Here is a 22,193-nt window from a genome sequence, read left to right as displayed (position 1 = left end):
TCTTTATGACGTATGCGCCGAGCTGTTACGAGATTTGGCAAAACGAAATTTATGGAAACGAGAAATACTACTTTAGGCTATGCTTAAGGACATGAACGTGGTGCATATTGTGAGCAGGTAGCTGATACTGCTAGGCTTTGACCTCAGACTGTTCCAGTGGTTTTCTTCCGTAAACCACATAGCTATAAATACCGATGTCAGAAGATAGCCAGTGGTATCAAATGTGAATACGGACTTACACCGGGATATACGCATGAATACTTCGATCGCGCAGCTGTTTTCTCATCGCATCGCAGAACACGCGGACCTCATCCGCGCTCCAGCCCAAGAACCTTGTGAACAATCCAAGCAACAGACCCTCCAAGCCATTGTTAATGTTAGCATAAGACCACTTTCCCAGCTCTTTATAGTGCTTATCCTTGGGCCATTCGTTGATAGGCCACTTGAACTGCTTCTCCACCACATCAGCAAAACCAGCCTTCTCCAGGAAGGTCTTGTACTTGGGGGCAAGATTAATAGCTCGTCCTGCTTTGGCGCTGGCTTCAATGCTGAGGAGACCGGAGCGGAGGACTTCGCAGTCTGGGGGAAGAGTTCCGTCATCGCAGGCGATGGGGTAAGTTAGGTCTTGCATCTCGAGATAGCCGCCAGGTTCGAGATTACTGTCGTACGTTAAGAGAGGATTGGTCATTGAGTTTAGCTTGACTTACTCATAGGCGTTCTGAACGAATTTCTCCATATCTGCGAAGGATCCTGTCATGACGCGGCAGAAGATAAAGTCGAATGGCTCTGACCACATCCATTCTTTTTCAAGATCGTCGATTTCAAAGGCACAGTTCGGTGGGACCCTATGGAACAATTTAGCCATATGGACTCTGAGCATGAGAGCAAGTTATACAATGAAGGTTGGATAGGGCTCAGGTCCACGCCGACGACCTGAAACAGTCAGCCAAGATAAACGGATTTAGAGAAAGAGGAGTGATACCTGAGCTTCAGGATGAAGATCGGCTGGATCAGATGGTCAGCGTATAGATCAACTATTGGCTTAATTGACGCACCATATTCGATAGCCCAAATACCAGTCCCAGTTCCAACATCCATGACTCGCTTAGCTGGCCCCTTGATCTTGGGGCTAAGGCCAAGTTCTCCATGAAGGGTGAGTAGCCAGAGATTATGCTGAAGATCTATGCCACGATTTAGCACTGAATGTAGATCAATGCGTCCCTATGAACTTACCAAGGCGATCAATTTCAGACGCGTCGTTGGGAAAGTTGTATTCTTGATCGTATGTTAGTTATGAAAGAGACGACGATTAGAACGACTCACTTCCGGAACTCATGGCGTGGTATGTTCTCCCATTTTCTTCTTGGAAGCGTAACACGCTTGATCGAAGTGACTCGAGGCTTTCTGAATCGGTCTGCGACTGTTTAGTCCTACTTCTAGGTGCAACATCGCGCGTACTGTCTGGCGCCCGCTGAACTTACGCCAGAGAATGTGGAGTCAGTATCGTCAAAGGTATCAGCGGCCTGTTCAGAGAGGTCAGCATCGTTCAACGCAGTCAATACCACAGTGTCTTTATACCAATGCCTCATGTGGCTCTTGAGTAGGTGCAGACATGATGCAATGCGTCTGTTTGCCGGTAGGAGGTAGCAGATAGTTGTTAAGTGCCAGTGAATTGAGGAAAGGTGTTTACTTGAGAAAAGACAGCAATAAAGCCACGAACAGTCAGGTGACTCTCGGATTTCGGCTCCGGATATGCAGGAAAAAAGAGAAAAACCTCATATGTATCATACAATACTGCCTTGTTCAGTAACGTATTCCGATGCATGCCACGGGCACAGCAACAGTTCCAACCAACAGACCCACCAACGTTGCAGTGATGGCTTCATCGGGTAACTCTCTCTTCCTGGGGGATTTATGGAATAGTGATTCGCTATCTGAACGAAGTTGAGAGTGAAATATGCTTTATTGAGTCACATATAGCATTGACAAAGAATGAGGGCAAGATCGAGGATGACATGTATGGCCACGATAGTAGCCTTTCGATTGAGGAAGTGCCAACCTTACTATGTGATCATCCAAGTCTGACTGACACTTCCTTGGGATCTAGGCTCAGCCACTGATCCAAGGATATTCCATGGAAAACCTGAACCCTCTTGGCGAGGCCGTCATCTTCTCTGGAGATACACATTAAATCTACCACAAATCGCTCTTTTGAGCATAAATCCTGCCACCGAGAGACAGCGGCATCATAACTGTATTGATCGGAAAACAACCGACCGCTCATCTTTGCATTATATCGGCTTGTTCCACAACCGGCAGCATATCCCGAATACTGAGGAGGCTCTGGATCCGTCAGTTTAGCAGTGGCAAAGACGATAAACTCTAGTTTATCTGATTGCTCCGCTCGCCAGCCAGGATCACACTGCAGACTTCCAATCGAATACCCGTCTTTCCCTATCATGTCAAAGTTTGGCAGTCCAATCCTGCCGTCGGGCGTTTTGGAGACTGTGATGTGAGTAGCTGAGGTTTTGAACTCCAGGATGGGATTTTGCGACGCCAAAGGACTCTGAAATATACGAACTGGTGAGATATCTTTATTATATCTCTCACGCAACGCTTTGTCGATGTCTGTCTCTTGGACAATGCCTGACCTACCCCAGGCGCTTTCTCATCCACCACCAGAGGTCCGTGTACTGGAACGTACTGCAATACACCATTCAACTGGGCCCTGGAAACTAGACCAGCTCCAGCTGGGGAAGTCAGTTCGCTGGTGATCAGGATGGGGGTCATGGCCATGAAGTGGTTGCCATCCCAGCCCGAACCCAAACTGGTCCAGGGGAAGACCAAAACTGCATGTCGATCCCCACTTCTTGTCTTCCTCCATCCACTGGACCGCGGCAGCCCACGCATTGAGTATATCCTCAGGATGACCCAGAGTCCGCTTGGTGTACTCTTCGACAATCCTGTAATAGCCCCCTTCTGGGTACGATCCATTTGAGCGGAGGAGCATCAGATCCTTTACTCTCCCAGCCTCTGTCGTTTCGGTGTTTGCTGAAGCTGCCGTAGAACTACCGTCTAGTACTTCCCAGACACTTTCTTCACAGTACATTGTCTCGCGACACAGAAAGAAGGTCTGTGACGTCATGAAGAAGAATATTCGTCTTGAGAAGGCCGCCTCTTGAAATGTCCAGCCTCGGCTGAACCAGACTGAGCTCTCTATCTCCGTGAAGAGCGATGGGTAGCATGTCATGATACTCAAACCCCTTATACTAGCCTTGTGTTGTGTCTCTGGCTGCCTTGTGCCCGGCTGGACTCCCGGAAGAGGGTCGCAAAAGGAAGTGCCGCTCAAGGCAACCAAAGTACAAGTTGCACCGGAGTAGATTGACGCCATGTGGTGGATCTCAGGGTCGACCGAGCCCGGCCCGGCTTTTGGGGGATGCACAATTGATCGACCCACAGGAAGCGCAGACCGATTTGACGACAAAACTTCATGGCATCAGTAATGGTATGGCCTAAAATTATACCTGGTGCGGAGAGACTCCCTGTTTGTTGAAGCTCTTGCTCGTTGGAAGTCGTTAGCTGGGTACCAGGTATACCACCACCCCAGACGTAGCTCAAAGCAGCATAATCGTCGAGTGAAGAGGATCCAGAGACAATACAGTTACTCTGAACATCGATAAGCCTGTTTGGCCGAGTCATCGTGCCGACTGGTTTGTACTCCCTGCACTCCTCGTGCTGCTCATTGCAAAGACCTAGCCAAGTTTTACAGAGTTTGAAGTCGATATCCGCACCGACGAGTCGCCCGCCAAAACAACTCTTAAATTTTATGTTCAATTTCTTGTTTGCTTCAAGTCCCGAACTAGATTCGGCTTGTTCCTTGACTTGACGTGCGTGCTCCCAAGCCGCTTTAGGAGAGCGCTTTGGAGAACACAGCTGAAGACCACGAATCATGAGTGAACCATGGTTAGGATGCCGATATGTACCGTTATGAAAGCCAATACACTGCGTAAACTCGCCGTCAAACATGCCTGTTCCTATCTCGACCGCCGTAATCACCATCTCATTTTCTCTTGCATCCGGGAAAGGGTCGGGTACGTTCAGACGATTTGAGGTGCGTGTCATCATCCGAAAAGTCCGTATCTGATGGAATGTTAACATGCAAAAGGTACAGCATCGCACATGCATTCTGATACGCCCCCATGTCCTCGGGACCTGTTTCTGAGAGTCGAGATCTGCCCGGTACGGGTTGAAGCCATTGGGGTAATTGGCGTAATCACGGCCCGTGAAGAGGCCATGGAAGTCCACGTCCCTGCAGATATTGCAGAGACTGCTGAATGACATATTGGCTTGGCTGCCTGCCACGGTAACTTTGACTTCAGGTGGATGGGTTACGGGTGATAACAGGCTTCCATTTAGACGGCATCAATCAGGAGGTGAACTGATAAGTACCAGCCCGATAGGCAATACTTATAGCCATCTGAAGTTGCATTACAGCACGGGGGCAGGGTTTACCAATTGCATCACTTTATAAACTGGGGAATTGAAGAAACAAACCACGCACATGTGTAACCTGACCTCAAAGGTCGTGCAGAGTATGGTGCAGAGCTGAGTTACATCCCTTCTGACTTTTGGAGTACTATTGGTCGATCTTGACAAACTTGCGGGTCGCTATTCTATACGTGGCACCATTGCCAGAGACACATGAGAATGCCAGGGCTGCTTACAGGTGCAGCCAAGACGCGCGTCCAGCGTTGAGGATCACATCCTATGGAAAGCGACGAACCTCTAGATTGACATTTTCCCGAGATTCATAAGCAAAAGTAGCAGAGACAGTGGATTATATAAGCGCCCAAGTGTTCATTATCATCTCAAAATATCTCTATATTTCTCCAAGGTGCGGGCTGTAGTTCAATCATGCAACAAAAGCTTGACCCCTCGGGATGTAGCCAATTGCTTAACCCTCTTAATATCAAACATAATCGGGTCATCCACAAATGCTTCCGAGAGATCTAGGACTCTTAACTCGCTAAACTGCCCTTGTGGTCCAGCGTTCTCGAGTAATTCTATAATGCCCTCCAGGTATGGCTCGAGGAACACGTCATTACTACTGCAGACCCAACTTTCGATGAACATGTGGGAACGGGGCTTGAGAACCTGGGTAGTTTGAGGTATTCGATCGAGGACGATCTTAATGCAGTTCTCATCTTCGCTGGACCAGGAACCTTCGAAAAGGTCGGTGATATGGACCGCAAGAGTCCGGATACGTAACATTTGTGAATAGGCTTCCTCCAAAACAGGGTCTGGGTTAGGGAATCTCGGGATACTAATGTCGAGGTCAAGGTCTTCCAGAGAATATTTATGTTTCAAAATAGCCTTTGCTAGCTCTTTCTGGTCCGGCCAACCGTAGATTTCCAGCCCATAGTCAGCTCGAACACTGAGCCTTATGAGGGACCTACATGCAGTAATGAAATCTGCGACTCCAAATCCTAAAAATCCCACAATGGTTAACTCTGTGATGGGTGATGTCGAAACTGGAAAAGGGAGCACGTAGTCGTCAAGATGTGTTAGAGGAAGTTCATTTTCCTCGCTACCCAGCTCATCATCCGGGTCATCGAATAAACCATGGGCACAGAGCGTCTGGATACCAGGGAGGTGCAGAAACGATATAGCATACGCCATGTCGAAAGTTGTCTCCCTGTTCCAGGGCTGTAGGGTAACATGACGAACCCGACCCAGAGGCAATTGCGATGCCATCTCAGCCGGTTCATCAAGCAATCGACTAACAGCTTCTTTCACGTAAAGTAAAGGCACAAAGTGTTGGCGAGATTCAGGATAGAAAGATGGTATCGTGATGTTCAGATGGGTTAACCTCGTACACCAAGCCAAGATCAACACGGCGATAGCATCCTCGCACCCGAGGCGTATGCGATGGCACACGTGAGTTGAGAGAAACTCGGATACTTGTAGATCTTGCTCAGCAGCGTTTGCCAGAGCAGATAGAGTCTCAGGGCTCAAGTCAACTGAATCGGGATCATGATCGTGCAAGGGTCGAAGATATCCAAAGTCCAGCCTTTCAACGTGCCTCCGAAGATGGGGGTTTCGGAGAAGATGGAGAGCAAGTCTCTCGATGGAAGGTTCAACACATTCTTGGCTGTTGCTCCATTGGCGCACGAGGAGAGGGAAGACGATTTTGTTGAAGCGGCGGTTGACGAGGCTGACATTTTCAAGGGACACGCGATCACTTGTAACGAAGTGGAAAACTCTGTCGAGGGTCTCGTCAGGCAAGTCGGATAAGATGGTCATGTTATGGAGGAGAAGTATGGCTATTATGAAAATGTCTCTGTTGAAGTTGGCGAATTCCTTGGCTCACAGTAACTAGAGGTTAGAAAGACAAGTGATGTCATTATCTTCCTTGCGCGTATCACAGGCTAGTGTTTGCTGACAGAAGTTTCTGTGCATAAAGTCCTACGTCGTCAGCATAAGCATTATGCATGTTATGCACAGACCTCAATCTGCGGGACTTGGTCGCCTTGAGTGATTATTCCATTTGTGTGCTAATAAAGGCTTTCAAGGTTATTTTCCCAGCCGGAAACTTACACTTGTATTTTTTTTTACAGCAAACGTAGTCAATGTTGCTGAGCGGGAAGTGGAAGCAACAACTAAGCAACACTTACTGAATCTTGTCTGGCCCGTGATGTGTCCCAGACGTGGCGTTTCAACCCCTCAATTTAGCGGCCGAGGGTCGCATCTAGACCACCAGCACCAACACAGAACCACTCTCTACACCATTTAATCACAGGCCCTCCGCTGTTCGGGTGTTCACAGAGCCTCACGTCTTGGCTGCATATCCTGCTCTTCACTTGCCCGCCCAGCTTCTTTGTAGCGATTCAGCCAAGACCTGTCACCTACCGCAACGTTACCGCGATTGTTTCTCGTCGAGAGCCTTACAAGGCTCATTCTCTGGGGCTGTGACTGTAAGACAGTTGCCAAGACCAATAGTCCCAAATCATAGCGCCGAAATCTTTCAGCTCCCGACGCCAAGCCAATGAGACATGACATGGCGGATGTTAAGCATATTCGCCGAAATGAAAACGGCTCACGCTTAGCTTTGCAAAACAGCGGTCTTGGGGGGTCATGCCCAATTGAGTTGGGCTGTCGGGATGAATGTTGCACCGCGGAGCAGATCTCGTATAGAGGCAGGGGTGCTGTTTACGGGAAGCTGTGCGACGATAAGCAAGGGACGCTCAATCTGTGTCTGGTGAATGCCTCGCCACTGTTGTCGTATGCCTTATCCTGCTTCCTTTATTTCTTTATTCGGTCTGGGCTTGAGATAGATTGCTGTTGGCTCGCGATGAAGATGAATCCAACGTGAAATGGTAGAGGGGCAGTGCTTGAGTAAGGGTCCGTACGTGCCAGCAACAAGAGCTTTTGGTGTCATCGCATACCCAATTGGGAGAACGAGGTCTCTGCGTCAATTGGGCAGCGCGGTCAATGATATTTATCCTGTCCTAGCAACAACATCTTCAAGCAATTGGACCCCTCCCCACTCCGTGATGGCCCCTGCATTTCCATCATCGACGGAACAAATCTCAAAATATTCTCCAAGAATCGCGATTTCGCTATTTTTGTACCTCAAGCCATCGTCTAAAAGTCCTCTTCCAACGTAATTAGCTCCGTTTCGAGGCGGAGATTGCTAACAATCATCCTGAATGGGTGCGGCTGAGGGGACCCCGGTATGGAGGATTCAGCTTCTGCAAGCCCTGTCACACGATATTGGTTCTGGCCCTCCAGTGGCGTTTTGATCTGCCCAGGGGGGGAAGCAGCTCAGCCGCATTGTCGCTCTGCGCTGGCTCCTTCAAAACAATTGTTTCCTGCAATCGCGTCGCCTGTCCCTTGTCTTGGTTGTTTCTCCGTGCATCTCTTTTTTTCCTTACCATTCTTCGTACCAACTTTCACGGTTTTTGGCTTGCAGGTTCACCATGCGGTCAACTTCACAGGCTCTCCTCCTTGGAGCTCTGCTCCAAGCTACGAATGCAATGGAGATGGCTCACGCCGCTCAAAGGAACCGCGTACGCGATGCAGCACCAGCAATAACCGAAGCCCCATACGGTCTGGTTCACGAAGCAGAACTGCTTGTCGGTCACAATGGACTTCACGCACGTCAAGCAGCGGCGTCTTCGAGTGAGCCTCTAGTGGTCACGATCGCTCCCGACGCAACATGCGGATACTTGTCTGGGCAAGCAGGCGCTGCAGTCACCTGCGGCAATGGTCGTCCGTGTTCATGGGCCGCCACTAGTCGTACCGGTCTTGTCGGTTGCGGCAACGACATCTATATCCTTTGTGTCGAGTCTAGTGTAGCCGTCAATCCTAGTTCATGCGATGACGTGTGTCAGAGTAACACTTTCTATCTTAAATGGTGAGACACTATTATCGCCGTTTCAGATTCCCAATACTAACTAACCTTTCAGTACCGACTCCGACACGCCCTTCTGCCGCACGTATGCCTACCCAAGCGGTATTGCCGATTATCGCTGTGCATCCACATCCGTCGAGAAGGCACAATCTGTCGAGTTCACATATGACGGCCAGAAGAATGCCAACTTCAAGACCACAACTCTCAGCGACGGCATCGCATCACAGTCACTATCAGCCACCGACACCGACAGCGGTAGTGGCTCTGCTGGCCAGGCAAGCGAGACAGAGACACAAGCAGAAACAACTACTACTTCGGAAGCTCCTGAGCCTACCAAGAAGAGCAAGTCAACACCTGTCGGTGCCATTGTCGGCGGTGTAGTCGGTGGTGTTGCTCTCATTGGCCTCATCGGTCTTGGTGTCTTCTGCCTGCTGCGCAGACGTAAATCCAAGCCTGAACCAGCTCCCGCTCCAGCTCAACCAGTCATGGCTCAGCAACAAGCTCCTCCTCCGGCCCCTATGAACCAGAACCCTTATCCTCAGCAACAGTATTTCCAACCGGCTGCGCAGCCTTATCCTGATCATAGCATGGCGGCATCTCCTGCGCCATCAGATGCTCGTATATCGATGATGAGTGGACCTATCTCAAGTGTCGGACCAACTTCACCCGGCGGATGGAATCAACAGCCATCGCCCCCACCGTTTCACACACCTGCGCCGGCTTATGAGATGGCCGGTCCTGAGGCGCGTGAGCAGGAGCCGGTCTATGAGATGGGTTCTGACTCTGTGAAGAAGTGAGATGATCAACATTCATTCTAGCTAGTATATGCATTGCTCGGTAGTTCATTTAGAGTAGTCATGATTTGGAATTAATACGGATTTCTCATGTTACATCGATGACCTAGTGGTGTTTAATCCATGTTTACCATTCCCCAATCAGCAAATATCTTTGATGTGAGACTCAAGTCACCACTTGCGATGGGCTTGGACCCTCCAAGGAACTCATCGTAGTTGTTGTATACAGAGACCCTATGCTTGTGATCGGCAACAAGCGACAGCCCAGGTGCATCGGTCTTGACGACCAAGGTTCCCTCCTCATTCTCCTCTTGCGGTCTGCAAAGTGTTAGCATGAATAACTCCGATGTTAGAAGAAAAGAACTTACAGCGGCTGAATTGAGTTCTCATAGATGTCCTCCAATACAGCGACTACACCCTTACCAAGCTGCTCATCGCTCAGTGCAGGCTCGAGATTGAGTTTGACACGATCTCCGCTAAGCTGGGCATTAGGCGATGTTCTCAGCACGTGGTCGATGTTAGCCTCGGCATTGCTTCCATAAAGATAGAAGGGCATTCTATCTGGGTATTTCTTGTCCAGATCATCGTGCGACATGGATCGCTTGACAATTACTTGAATCTGGGAAATCTTGAATTTGGCCAGAGGTTCAACGTCACCATTGGCCGGAATGCCGTCGTCCAGTCGGAATTCAACATCGCCAGTTGACTCAAGAAGGTTACCGAGTTTCTCAGGCTCCACGTTTGCAATGGTGTAGAACTTGTCTGGGTTCTCCTTGCGAAGCTTCTGGTAGAGCTCTTTGACATCGCCGGGGAGCTCAACGGTAATGATGACTTGCCAGCGGTGAGCGGCCATGTTGAACATGGGAATGTGGACTAGGTAGATCTTGTCATGGCCTTGGACGACGAAGCCGTGAATGTCTGGATTCTCGGTGTTACGAGTAAGTACATGCTAGGATCGTTAGTATAAGTTATGCAAGGCTCAGTCTATGAAACTTACCTGCACCTCTTCCTCTGCAATCTTCCTGAAGGAAGTGACCAAACTCTCAAGGAAGGGCGAGTCGGTAGGCCAAGGACTCATCGTAACATTGACCAAGAATGTCAGGTCTCCATGGGCAGTATGCTCCTTGTTTGAAAGTTCAAGACGTTGCTTGAAGTTGGTCAAACACTTGCCATAAGGCTTTTCACCAAATGAGGACGAGGTCAGGAACAGAGGTCGATCAGAGATTGGCGTCTTATCATCTTCAATGGTGTAGGAGAGGCGCTGGAAGATACGTTGATTGAGGTAGTTGGCCTCTCCCTGATGTTCGTCAGTATATGCACCAAGTCGACAGTGATACAACTTACGATGTCGGTATTAGCCTTCCCGTTAATCCTGAAGTTGCAAGCGAAGGCGTTGATCATTAGATCGCCGCCGAGAGTTTCGAGAAGCTCCCAAGTCTCTTCGTCCTTGAACAGATCCTCATTGCTGACTCCAAGGATCTTTTCGCGGATTCGTTCCTTTTCTTTCGCAACATCCTCAGCTGAGCCACCGTTGCGCTCAATGGGTAGTCTAATGAGGGGTACGACGATCAGGTCATCTTCAGGCTTGGTCAAAGTAGCCCAGTGACAGTAGAGCTGCGAGAGCGTGAGTATAGATGCTGTTGGGATTATTGGTGACGCAAACCTTGGTGCAGGTAAAGATGGCTTCTCCGAGGAGTCTACCATACCCGTCAACCTCAAGCCCGAGAGTCTTGTGCGTCAACCATGTAGCCACTGCTGCAGCTCCGGGCTTGCTTCCCTCAACACCATATACGCCCATACTTCCCTTATCGTCACCTTGATGGTAAACAATCGGGCTGGTCCAGGTGATGAGGTAGCGCATGCGCTGATCACGATAGCAAAGGCCACCGGCAGGGTAATTGATGTAACCAGACCTATCGGCCATTATTAGAACAAATCTTCCATGGAGCCTGTGGACTTACTTGTGAGGATCGATTGTGATGCTGTCAGCAAAAGGCAGACACTCAAGTTGTTCCCTCGTATAAGGCTGGATAGCCAACTTGGGCACAAACGGCAGATCTCCACCAGGAATGGGAGCGAACATCCTGCGCTCAATCATGGACGAGAAGTAACCTCCCCACGCAGCATCACAGTGGATGGCGAACGACAGACCACGAGCTTGGAATTCTTCGCGAAGCTCCACGACTTGACGAAGCGGATCGCAGGCACCATGTTCAGTCGATCCGATGATGACGACACCGCCAAAGACGGGTGTGTACTGAGATTCATCGTCACCTTCAATGCAAGACTCAAGATGCGCGCGGAGGCTGGAGATGTCCATACGGGCTTCTTCGTCAACGGCAATGTCGACAAAGTTATCGGAACCGAGACCAGAGATAGCTGCATATTGTTAGCAAGCCTGCTGTAACCCACGAGACGGTTTGCTTACCTCCACCCTTTGGCCAAGAGTAATGCTTCGTAGCACTGACGAAGAACTTGGCAGGCTTGGTGATGCCAAATTTCTGGTCGACATATTCTTTTCCGACAGTCTGAATCAGATAATCGTGCAGAGCAGTCTGTAAGAAAGTGGCGGAGATGGCATATTCGCTCGTCAAGCGAGTGGGGATCTGGAGAATAGCGGTTGGCTTCAGGTTGAGAAGTTCCCAAGTAGACAACTCGTTGAAGGTCTTGTCCTCTCCCTTGCACGTGGTGACCTTGAAGGGCGGCTTAATACGGGTAAGGAAGTTGAGTGGTGCACCTTCGGCCATGGCGAGCTTAAGTGATAGCGGGTAGAACTTGAGGTTTCGAACTAAGTCATCGGTGAGACAAGCAAAGTGAAAATAGGGAGAATCATAGACTTACTCGCCCAGATAGCTTCAAGATTGGCGACCGAACCGTCCTGCAATATTGTTAAACATCATCACGACACAGGACGAGTTTACTGACGCAGGTAATGTGTCCCCATGGCACAACATCAGAGTCCTCACCACCAACACCATAGCCATAGCCCAGCATGCGGCACAGGTCTTCCCCGACTTGACGCTCAACGCCAGTAGTGTAGGGACTAGCCTCTGTGGCAACGTTGTTAGGGTTATACATCATAGCCGCCATATCTACATCCCATCCCATCAGCAACGTTCACCAGCGTGTGAACTCTACTTACATCCGATGATGCTAGGCATAGCAGTATCCATGTTCATATGAGCATTATATCTCGGCGACCAAAACGGAATAGAGTTGGTCGATAGCTTCTTGGAGATATTCTTAACATCTTCACGGAGTTGAGCGATACTGCCTTGGAACTCCTCAGTCTTAATCATGTCTTGAGTGATGAAGGCTGGATCATCTTTGTAGAGATTCTCTCGCGTGTTTTTCTGTTCGTTCAAGACATATGTGAAGAATTCGCTGAGAAGATCAAAGTTCTCGGCGCGTGGGCCGAGAAAGTATGAACCGACGCGGGCGTGTTGGCGACGCTCATGCTCGATCTGCTCGTCGCTGACCATTGTGTTTGGGTTGGAGTAGTGATAGGGATATCGAAGAGTATGGGGATCTCGGGAGCAGCCTCGAAGATTGAGGACAAGGCCCCATTCTTATATCACAAGTGATGCCATAAACTTACCTCTACAGAATCGGAAAGGTCGTTGACCTTGGCCCCAGCTGAAAGTCTAATACTTCGTAAACCGAGCCTATCCATTCTATACACATTGAGGGGTATCACAAGCTTCCCCTCCATCGTCGTCACAAAGACCAGTCTAGAACAGTGACGAGTGATGCATATGAAACATGTCCATCACGGTGAATGTTTAAAATCCTATAGTTTCATGCACGGAACGAATATATGCAGTCCCATCTGTGCCAACTTTTGAATGGGGAAAGGTGAGCTTGCGCTATTGATGCTTCAGCTGAGACTTGTTAGTGGCGGTAACCCCATTGAGCGTCGGGGAAAGGACCTTGATGCCGCGTGACCCACGGAATACGGCAAATCGTGTATATGAAAGTCTGGATTATTTCGTGCTCTAAATACATGCATTTATCTCATGTGAATATGCATCTTCTTACATTCTTCTGTTGCTATTATTGGTCTTGTTGTCTTGTCCTGTGGTACCCCGCATCGTAGGCACGTTTCTCAACCGAGCTTGTTTTACATCCCCACTTTGAGGCGGCGATAACGCGTAAACGATTACTTATCCAAGAGACCAATTACTTGTCATCCTGCTTTTGCCAGACAATCCCAGCCATTGCCGTTGCAGCTCGTCCAGCCAAGTCTCGAACTTCGGGCGATAGATCCTCGTTATTGGACTCAGCCTCAAACCTCCTCCGTGCAAATTCCCTTCGTGCCGTCTCCCATCTCGCCCGGCCTTTATACCTCTTCCGTGATCTGTTCCACGGGAGTTCATTGTCCCTAAACTCCAATATCCTTTCCACCACCTCGATATCCCTCTCATCTCTCGTATGCGGATACCTAGCATAAACCTCCTGCCCAGCAATGATAGTCCACAGCGCAGCGCAAGTGACGTAGTGACTAAGAATCTCATGGTCTGGTGGTGGTGATACACGCCGATACCATGGCGTCGGGGCTTTTTCCAGCGCATCGACAGCACATATTTCTCCTTGGACCTGTATGTTTGCTACTCCGCTGGCAGTCAGTCGAGCGTACAACGCATTCAGGTTCTGCTCCGCTTGTTGTTCTGGCCATGACCAACCGGCTCCGCATCCACAGGAGTCGTTCCTCACTTCGGTGATGGAGGCGCTCATAATAATCAGGTCGCTCCAAACAGTACCCAGTTGCCAGACCCAGTCTCTTTTGAGGGGGATTGTCATTGGTACTGGTTCTGGGGGATTTGGTCGGGCTTTGAGTGCTCTGACAAGATCAACTAGTTTCTTCTGTCGAGCTTCTTCTGTGAAGGGTATTTTCTTTGCTGTGTGAAGAATGGAGTACCATAGATTCCATAGCAACATTTCAGCGTTTCCAGAGTGGTCTCGCTCATTTTCAGGTTCAGGCCAATCTTGCTCAGGCCCCCAAAGCTCGAGTGCCTTCTCGGGACTATGATACTTTCGCTGTATTCGAGCGACCCTCTCTTGTCGAAAATATTCTGTGCCCGCGTTTGCAGTTGAGTATGCCTCATCTATTGGCTTTGCCAGAATGTCGACTGCATCAGTCATTGAAAGCTCATCTGACATGTATCGATCGACAGTAGTTGTATCTGCGCAGAACCAATTTCGTATCTCTGCTAAACGGTCAATCTTTGCACCAAAGTCGAGGGTGTCGTCTTCAGCGACTGCGTTCGCGCGGTCATTTTCTTTGGTTTCCTTTTCTATTCCTCTGGCACGTCTCTCTTCCGTTTTCGCTTGGTCTCTCTTCTCTTTCGATGGTCTGTTCTTGGGCATTATTAAAGATTTATAGCTAGTATCGGAGCATCGTAATATTTTAGTGATTCAAGTCTTATCACGGGTTTAAATACTGATCGGGCAGTGGGTCTGAAGGATTAATCCCCCATTTCCCGTATCGGTCTCACCGAAGAGTCATTGCCGATCCAACATCTTACATCAGCCTGCTAATCGTCAATACGCAAGACCGAATGCCCTTCCTGGTTCGCAACGGAATCGGGCAAACCGGCTAAGTAGCTAAGTAAAGCTGGGACAGCAGCTGCGGCTCTCGATGTGGGCCTCGCTGTCTTATTTTTTGCATGTTTTGCGATTCAATTGGCATCATGCCTTTCTTGTTGGGCAAGGTGTCTATGTTCTCATAAATACTGTATTGCAATGGCGCCTACCTCCAAAGCAATTGGGAATCAAGCTCTTCTCCACCCTCGGAAAAGATCATTACTGCTGCCCTTTCGCTTTTTCATTTCCTTCTTTGAAAATTGGCCCTCTGATGCGACGTCCTTTGGCACCAAAGTCCCCGGCTTGAAATTTTCGAATCTGACACCATGACAGATATCGGCTTTGGACAGTGACCACAGCCAGGGTTGTGTTCTGGTTGAGAACAAACAACAATAACCAAGACGAGAATCATCCTGGTGCCACCTTGGCGGTTTGAGTTGAGCCGAGAACTCATGTAGTTGCAAAAGGCTCTTTTCCTGACTAGGACGGCCGCTCACGGGGCGAGGGACCTCCAAACCGAAGCTGAGCATCTGCTTTATTAGCATCCCCAGCATCATGGCGGTACACTCCGTGTGACAGCCTCCGTCACTGCTCCAAAACGAATCGAGTAGCTCGTAAATTTTATCCAGAAACTGTTGCGTGAAACTCTGTCGGCGTTGTTCCAGCGAGTCTGCACAGCGGTCAGTTATGGGCCCAGTGTAGTTCGTTGTTGCAACTCACCCAAAATGGTACTAGGGAGAGGCAGGTCTGTTCGTATCGGCCTGGCGGTCAATTTAATAATTGAATAAACAACAGAGTTGAACAACTCGATCTTCCCAAAGACCCAGCTGATGAATAGTCGAGACATATTCGTCTGGTAATCAGATTCTTCTATGTCATCTTCCAGGATAACAGAGGCGATCCAGTTCTCCGCAAACATCTCCACGATCTCATGGCACTCGTAATAGTCGACAAGTATAGCCATTTCCGTTAATAGACTGAACTCTATGGTCTTTGGGACATCTCTGTGGTGCCCATGCATAATATCTAGTAAGATAAGCAGCGCTTCGGCGCTGCACTCAGAAGTCTTGACTTCAAAGCGACCATCCTTATTATGAGAGCTCTCTTTGAATGGGCCATCGAGCATTGCCTTGAATACGGGTGACGCAAGAATCAGGTGTGCTGATGAAACGCGGTAGCACAGTTCGACATTTTGCCCGTCGTAGGATGGTTTCAGGTTCCTTAGGTCATCGAGGCTCTGTATAGAAGATGTGACGTCCTTGTAATACCCCCAAGCAGGTCGTTTGAGCTGTTTTTGGTCATCTTGCGCTTTATCCTTGCCTTTCTCGTCCTCCTCATGCTCTTCCTCAGCGGCTTCCGAATCAGAGGCTTCAGGCAGCGGTTCTTTGTGGCTGCGGAAATTGGGCTTTCGTAGAGCGATATCGGTGTCTCCTTTAGGAGCGAAGACTAGTAATGAAGGCTTCATTCCTGTTGATATCGCCAGAGCCTGTCGTCTCAATTATCCTAGGCAACAGTGAAGGCGACGAGAATTTTGCCCGTATGTGTTTTTTCGGTATTATTTACGTTTGTGGCCTTGAGGCTGAAGCCTCTTTTGACCCCTCAACCCTATCACAGTCGTCTCAATTAAATGTCCTGGACGGGGATTAAATGCTTCGCGTCTGTGCTTCACCACATCCCAATCGTGGCATTATCGCTATCGCTTATCGTGTTATCTTATCTATTATCTTATGATTTTTTGGCTTCAGGGTAGTATCAGACTGATCAATCACTCAGAAAGACTAACAGTGAGGGCTTCATGGTTATTGATGGGTTAAGTAGCCGTGAACGATCGAGTGTCTCGTTTTCGTAATCAGACGCGTGAGGAAGGGCAGAGTGACGAGTTGCCAGAGTAATGTTACTCTTATCTGTTAAGACGTTTATCTCCTATCTTATCCTTATCCTTGTCAGCATGGCTTAAGGGTCCGTGACGCTTTTACTCCAACTCAGGAGACTTAGCAGCGGTTTAGAAAACGATTTGTTTTCTTTTAATGCTTCCGTTAGTTTATTATAATATTAAATTACTGCTGAGAAATACTATAGAAGATAATGCAGCAGGGGAGGATGTATTCAGACATATTTCAGCTATCGAACCACTTACATAATTACCGTCATATGTTCGGTTTAATGGCAAGTATTGCTTACTATACAGGCTATCGGATGAGTGTATCTGCTTCAAACTGAAGTACAGTAACGTGGGAATTGTTGTAAGTGGCCTGCACATCCTCAAGTCGATCGCTGAGCATTTCAGCTGACAAACAAGTATTCTTCTCAATTACCGCTGACATCACTCCACCAACGTTACCTTCGAATAATTTCACCGCGTTAATAAAAACTTTCCCCAAGTCTTAGTTTACTCATCCTGATGCTACAGAATGGCGATGCCGTCCCCATCCTGCATGCTCACCGAACTATCGGCAAAACCATCCAGGATGAAGTTGAAAACTAGCGATATCCTGCAGCGACTAGTGGTAAGCTAAAGGCGGTTCAGCTGGCTCTAGTGCCCGGACCGCTATGGCAGGTAGCCCAAACGGGACAAGATCCCCCTGAGAGGAGCAATAGTTTCATCTTATCGATGTTGTATTGAGGCATGGTGGTAAGAAGAGAAAAGAGAGCAGAATTTGAGAATGAATGGGTATTTATACAGTCCAGCTGCAGGATATCTTCCCCAGCTCTTCTCATTTCATTTCATTCATTTACAGCCAGAACTCACAATGGTCTACGTAGCCTCTACCAAGCATCCAAAGGGACTCCGTCTCCTCTCCCTTGATGGCGGTGGCGTCCGAGGTATCATGGGCCTCGTCATCCTCAGAGAGCTCATGCTTCGCGTCCAAAAGAAGAAGGGCCTCGATAAGATTCCCCTGCCAGCCGATTATTTCGAGCTTGCCGGTGGTACCAGCACAGGCGGTATCATGGGTATCATGCTCTTCCGTCTTCGCATGAGCGTTGATGACACCATTGATGAATACGACAGAATCGCCAAAACCATCTTTAGCCCCAAGATTTACGGCTGGGATATTAGCTGGATCCCTGGTTCGTCGTACCTCAACAACAGCAAGGCTTTAGTTCAGGACAGCAGATTCGATGCTGGGTCTATGAGCAAGGCTATTGACGAGGTTGTCGAGAAGTTTGGCCTTGATGAGAACGATAAGAAGCTTAAGGGCAACGCCCCTCTTCAGCACGAAGGTGGTGCCCGGATGTAAGTAACTCCCCTCCTTCTCAATACGTCGCTGACATTAGACAGGTTCTGTTGTACAACTGCCCAAAACAGAGCTGAGTCCATGTTGATGCGAACCTACAAGGACAAGACCATCTACGCCAAGTCCAAAGTCAACGATGCTCTCCTCAAGCACGGCGACAAGCTCACCATCAGCATCGCAGCGCGCGCAACATCTGCTGCTCCAACCTTCTTCCCTGAAGTGAAGTTTCCTGAAGACAAGCCTGAGTTGGTGTTCTGGGACGGCGGCCTTCTCAACAACAACCCCATTGATCAGCTCTGGTACACACGCTTTGAGCTCGTTGACCCCAAAGACCCTGCGCCTCAGATATCCTGCGTTATCAGTCTTGGTACTGGCTACGTCAGCCCAGGCAAGGCAAAGCAGTCTTGGATCAAGGTTGTTGGAGTAGCGTCCAAGGTTATGGACTTTGCTACTAACACCAACGCGAAGGGCAAGGACTTTTCACGGCACATGACGCATCTTAATGAAAGAGATGAGCACAAGGAGACAAAGTATATTCGCTTCAACCCATTCTTGAAGGAGGAGATTGGTCTTGATGAGTATCTTAGGATGAATGATCTGAAAGTAATTGCTCAGAAGACCATGGATGACCCTAACCCTACGAACCAGTTTTGGATCAAGCAAGCTGTGGATGCTATTTGCGCATAGGAGAGATGAGAGGAATAGAAGAATGAAGGGCTATTCAAACCACATAGCATCGTAACCTATTGTCTACCTAACATGAAGTGCCAATAGAGTGAGTAATCTACGGTACACCGTGAGTCGGCTCTATAAAGTTGAGTGAGTAATATGCTCTTGAAGCAGTACGTAAGTAACGTGATCAGGGTACATGACATTATGAAAAGAACGAGAGAACTATTTGCACTCCGGTGGCTTAGGCTTGCTTTTGAGGTGAACCCCTCCAACCATTTCGGCAACACTCACGTCCTCTGCCTTCTCATAGCGTTGGTAGCTTCGAAGTCATTTGTCCAACACAGGTTCCAGCGCAACAGACCTGCTTAGCCATCATTCGTCCATTCCCTAGGACGTCTCCTGGAGACCCAAGGTCTCCAAAGTAAGCTCCCAAGTTCGGTTCTCCTTTTCTGAATTATAGACGTAATCCTTATACCCCATCATACCTGGGATCAACGGGTGTGGCATAGATGGTTGACAGTTCTCAAGGTACTTCCCGCCTTTGCCCTCCCACTCTTTACCAACAGCTGCCAGAACCGTAGTCGCAGCGCCTTGCTCGGGACTTTTCATAAAATTGATCGTGGTTGGATTCTCCTTCATGTCCTTGTGCACCGATTCAGGGAGATGCTTCTGGAGGTTTGATGCGATTCCACCCGGCATGAGGCTAGTAGCGTGAAGGCCTTTTGGGCCGTAAACACGGTCAATGTAGTTGGACATGTAGATCTGAGCGAGCTTGCTCTGGCCATAGGCCTTAAAAGGATTATAAGCATCTGCCGCTTTGAGTTGGAAATCATGGTAGATGATCTCTGAAGCGTGGTGGCCTGAGGAAGATACGTTGACGACGCGGGAGTTGAACTCTGGGGTTGATCCTTTGAGGAGAGCATCTTTGAGGAGCCAGAAGAGAAGGAAGTGGCCGAGATAGTTAGTGGCTAGTTGTTGTTCGAAACCATCCTTTGTTTCAATGCGTGTAGGTGTCGCCATGATGGCGGCGTTGTTAATGAGGACATTGAGTGTAGATGACTTCTCCAGGAATTCAGCGGCACATGCGCGAACGGAGGACATATCGGAAGTATCAAGAAGTATCAAGTCAACTTGACCAGGCTTCAAAAAAGAAGAGCACGCAGCCTTGCCCTTCTCAAGGTCCCGCACAGCGAGGAAAACACGGGCGCCGGTTGCAGCAATAGCACGGCCAACCTCAACGCCAATTCCCGCAGAAGTACCAGTGATCAAGAAGACTTTATCCGTCAAAGCGCCCTCAAGACCCTCATCGCGAACGATTTGTAGGGCTGTTGGACGAGCATCACCTGGGCCAGAAGTGTTCTTGTGCACGTCAGCGTAGCGGGACATGGTTCATAAGCTTAAATCAAAGTGCTGACGGCTGAGTATCGAGGGCGAGGCGATGCAAGGGACTGGCTTAAGATGAAAGGTTGTACTGGAGAGATAATGAAACCCTCTCTACTTCATCAATTCAGTGCATCGAAGCGTCATAGCAATCGGGCTTAATCCGGATTTATGCGCACTAACTCCGTTTGACATTGAACGTGACCCTGGTTCACAGAAAGAGGCACAGGACAGGCATTGACAAATCAATGATACATATGTGCAAGGGACTGGATATGATCAATTCTTGGCTTGTACTTATAAAATTGGCGCATAGTATGGCCTTTGGAATACTCAGTAGCTAACGATTAGTGTACATCAGAAGCCAATTCCTCCAAGACATAATGGGGACTTTTTCCAACCCGATCAAATCCATTACTTTCCCATCAGGCTAGACTGATAAGAAAGCAAAGCTTGGGCAAGGTAAAAGGCCGCTAAAAAGCAACTCCATCTATAGCATTGTCGTTTGCCAAAGTATATGCTTTTCTGATGTCCAATGACAGACACGCCACCTGTGAAATGACAGACACGCTGAAATTAAGCCCAGTAGTTGTAACAACAGCGAGACTAAAGCATAAAGCCTGGGCAACATGTGTTGGCAGTGCCTAGCCGGAACATTCTGTTGGGTAATGCTGAATGTTTGCTTTTTGTTGTCCAAGACCGAATATCTGACTCCGTACGAAACAAAGTCGGAGAACGACACGTTGATGTTCCCATCTTGGTCCATCAAGTACTTGGATACCACTTCCAAGCAAAGACGGGATCGCATTGCTTCTTCTCTCACCCAAGCTAGAGCCTTTGAGCCATCTCAAGAGTACAGTCTCAATATTTATCGAATCATTGATAGTTCCCAAGAGTATAGTGCTCAAACGCTCCAGCGCGCTTCATCTTCCCATACCGCTTCGCTATTATTTCAGGAACGTTCTTCTCCTTGTCTGCCTTGAAAGCATCAAGAAAGAAGCATGAGGTGAAGGGATACATGGAGGGCATGCGCGAAGCACGGTGACAGCCGTTGGTTTTGCTTTTAGCGTCGTGCCGGAGATGTGGCCAGTAGGAGTTGGCAATACTGAAGGCTATGCAGAACCCAGCGGCCCAGAGAACGAGGACAAGGAGGGAGTTCATTTTTAGTGCTGGTGGTTGAATACAGGCTTTGGGTATCGCTGGCTGGTGACTTCATTATGGCTGTACTGGTTGATGAAGTTAATGCTCTCGTGCGGCTGATTCAATTATATTTGTGCAATACTCGGACCTATGGTCTTATTATGCCAATAGAATTATGCGCGACGGTTGTTGTTCAATTGGGTTATGTTCCTTTGAACATTATACGGAATATTACTGCGTTGGGAGATGCGCATCCTGGCTGCATCATGCACTAGAGCTAGTCCGATTGGATAACCAGGACTCGACTTGAGGTAAGTGTAAACCCGCTGACAGAGAAGCTCATACATAGAGCAGTTGTTCATGTGAATGAGCTTATCAAACGTTTCACTTGGAATCGCGTAAGAGAAGGCAGCATCATGGACTCATCTTTAATAGTCATCAGCCACGACCTTGTACACGTCATGTCGTTTGTGTAGCTGCCGCCGCAAAAGTGAGATGTCATGTTACCATGGAAAAAACAGCCTGAAACCCGAACTAATATTACCTAGAGTTTTCTTGGTTGGGGAGTATGAATAATTCTATCATCACGTAGGTAACAACTTTATTGTCCAAGATCCCCGTCCTGGCCTTGGTCTAGCAGAATGGTCCAATCTCCCCTTCAGCCTCACAATTCTCAGCGGCTGCCAAGTAGATTAGAGTCACCTCATGTAATTGGACGGACTGTTACCTTTCTTGCTATACTTCTGGCTTAAAAAACTCTGGTCGTTGGCCATGTCGGCTTGTTTCCTAATCCGGCAATTACCCGAATCCTCAAGTTGCATCGCAACAGACACCGGAATTAGCGGGGTCTTAAACACTTCAAATAAATTATCAGATGACAATTTAATGTAAGCAGTGTCGATTCTTATTCGACTCTCAGTGCGATAGTGAAGGAGCAGTGAGAGGCTTAGAAGCTCACCGTTCTGACAGTAGTGC

The 22,193-nt window shown here is 48.6% G+C and overlaps 10 protein-coding genes across 10 annotated transcripts; 2 read left to right on the top strand and 8 right to left on the bottom strand.

Annotated features, from left to right (window-relative positions):
• Nucleotides 1-130: 130 nt before the first annotated feature.
• FPRO_12366 (uncharacterized protein) lies at nucleotides 131-1,614 on the bottom strand (the record flags this gene model as incomplete). Its single annotated transcript, XM_031224155.1, has 10 exons — nucleotides 131-182; nucleotides 240-659; nucleotides 708-845; nucleotides 896-933; nucleotides 983-1,005; nucleotides 1,056-1,181; nucleotides 1,234-1,275; nucleotides 1,324-1,414; nucleotides 1,482-1,523; nucleotides 1,579-1,614. The coding sequence occupies 10 exons, from the start codon at nucleotides 1,612-1,614 to the stop codon at nucleotides 131-133; spliced, it is 1,008 nt and encodes a 335-aa protein (XP_031089442.1).
• A 457-nt stretch (nucleotides 1,615-2,071) lies between these two features.
• FPRO_12365 (uncharacterized protein) lies at nucleotides 2,072-4,341 on the bottom strand (the record flags this gene model as incomplete). The annotated part of the gene is made up of 3 exons (XM_031224154.1): nucleotides 2,072-2,566; nucleotides 2,705-3,486; nucleotides 3,525-4,341. 3 exons carry the CDS (start codon nucleotides 4,339-4,341, stop codon nucleotides 2,072-2,074), a joined length of 2,094 nt encoding a protein of 697 aa, XP_031089441.1.
• Nucleotides 4,342-4,908: 567 nt separating this feature from the next.
• FPRO_12364 (uncharacterized protein) lies at nucleotides 4,909-6,303 on the bottom strand (the record flags this gene model as incomplete). Its single annotated transcript, XM_031224153.1, has 1 exon — nucleotides 4,909-6,303. The coding sequence occupies one exon, from the start codon at nucleotides 6,301-6,303 to the stop codon at nucleotides 4,909-4,911; it is 1,395 nt and encodes a 464-aa protein (XP_031089440.1).
• A 1,676-nt stretch (nucleotides 6,304-7,979) lies between these two features.
• On the top strand, nucleotides 7,980-9,210 carry FPRO_12363 (uncharacterized protein; the record flags this gene model as incomplete). Its single annotated transcript, XM_031224152.1, has 2 exons — nucleotides 7,980-8,416; nucleotides 8,469-9,210. The coding sequence occupies 2 exons, from the start codon at nucleotides 7,980-7,982 to the stop codon at nucleotides 9,208-9,210; spliced, it is 1,179 nt and encodes a 392-aa protein (XP_031089439.1).
• A 113-nt stretch (nucleotides 9,211-9,323) lies between these two features.
• FPRO_12362 (uncharacterized protein) lies at nucleotides 9,324-12,689 on the bottom strand (the record flags this gene model as incomplete). The annotated part of the gene is made up of 10 exons (XM_031224151.1): nucleotides 9,324-9,525; nucleotides 9,576-10,156; nucleotides 10,205-10,504; nucleotides 10,552-10,821; nucleotides 10,871-11,120; nucleotides 11,169-11,586; nucleotides 11,636-11,995; nucleotides 12,049-12,085; nucleotides 12,133-12,299; nucleotides 12,350-12,689. The coding sequence occupies 10 exons, from the start codon at nucleotides 12,687-12,689 to the stop codon at nucleotides 9,324-9,326; spliced, it is 2,925 nt and encodes a 974-aa protein (XP_031089438.1).
• A 697-nt stretch (nucleotides 12,690-13,386) lies between these two features.
• On the bottom strand, nucleotides 13,387-14,574 carry FPRO_12361 (uncharacterized protein; the record flags this gene model as incomplete). Its single annotated transcript, XM_031224150.1, has 1 exon — nucleotides 13,387-14,574. The coding sequence occupies one exon, from the start codon at nucleotides 14,572-14,574 to the stop codon at nucleotides 13,387-13,389; it is 1,188 nt and encodes a 395-aa protein (XP_031089437.1).
• A 696-nt stretch (nucleotides 14,575-15,270) lies between these two features.
• On the bottom strand, nucleotides 15,271-16,255 carry FPRO_12360 (uncharacterized protein; the record flags this gene model as incomplete). The annotated part of the gene is made up of 3 exons (XM_031224149.1): nucleotides 15,271-15,320; nucleotides 15,368-15,460; nucleotides 15,511-16,255. 3 exons carry the CDS (start codon nucleotides 16,253-16,255, stop codon nucleotides 15,271-15,273), a joined length of 888 nt encoding a protein of 295 aa, XP_031089436.1.
• A 1,285-nt stretch (nucleotides 16,256-17,540) lies between these two features.
• Nucleotides 17,541-18,713, top strand: FPRO_12359 (uncharacterized protein; the record flags this gene model as incomplete). The annotated part of the gene is made up of 2 exons (XM_031224147.1): nucleotides 17,541-18,025; nucleotides 18,071-18,713. The coding sequence occupies 2 exons, from the start codon at nucleotides 17,541-17,543 to the stop codon at nucleotides 18,711-18,713; spliced, it is 1,128 nt and encodes a 375-aa protein (XP_031089435.1).
• A 372-nt stretch (nucleotides 18,714-19,085) lies between these two features.
• On the bottom strand, nucleotides 19,086-20,084 carry FPRO_12358 (related to reductases; the record flags this gene model as incomplete). The annotated part of the gene is made up of 1 exon (XM_031224146.1): nucleotides 19,086-20,084. One exon carries the CDS (start codon nucleotides 20,082-20,084, stop codon nucleotides 19,086-19,088), a length of 999 nt encoding a protein of 332 aa, XP_031089434.1.
• Nucleotides 20,085-20,722: 638 nt separating this feature from the next.
• Nucleotides 20,723-21,239, bottom strand: FPRO_12357 (uncharacterized protein; the record flags this gene model as incomplete). The annotated part of the gene is made up of 2 exons (XM_031224145.1): nucleotides 20,723-20,906; nucleotides 20,989-21,239. 2 exons carry the CDS (start codon nucleotides 21,237-21,239, stop codon nucleotides 20,723-20,725), a joined length of 435 nt encoding a protein of 144 aa, XP_031089433.1.
• Between the last annotated feature and the right edge of the window lie 954 nt (nucleotides 21,240-22,193).

The sequence above is a fragment of the Fusarium proliferatum genome, assembly GCF_900067095.1.
Source record: "Fusarium proliferatum ET1 genome assembly, contig: FPRO_scaffold015, whole genome shotgun sequence".
NCBI classification, from domain to species: domain Eukaryota; kingdom Fungi; phylum Ascomycota; class Sordariomycetes; order Hypocreales; family Nectriaceae; genus Fusarium; species Fusarium proliferatum.
The sequence above is the reverse complement of the archived record's forward strand: the minus strand, read 5'-3'. Positions and strand labels throughout refer to the sequence as shown.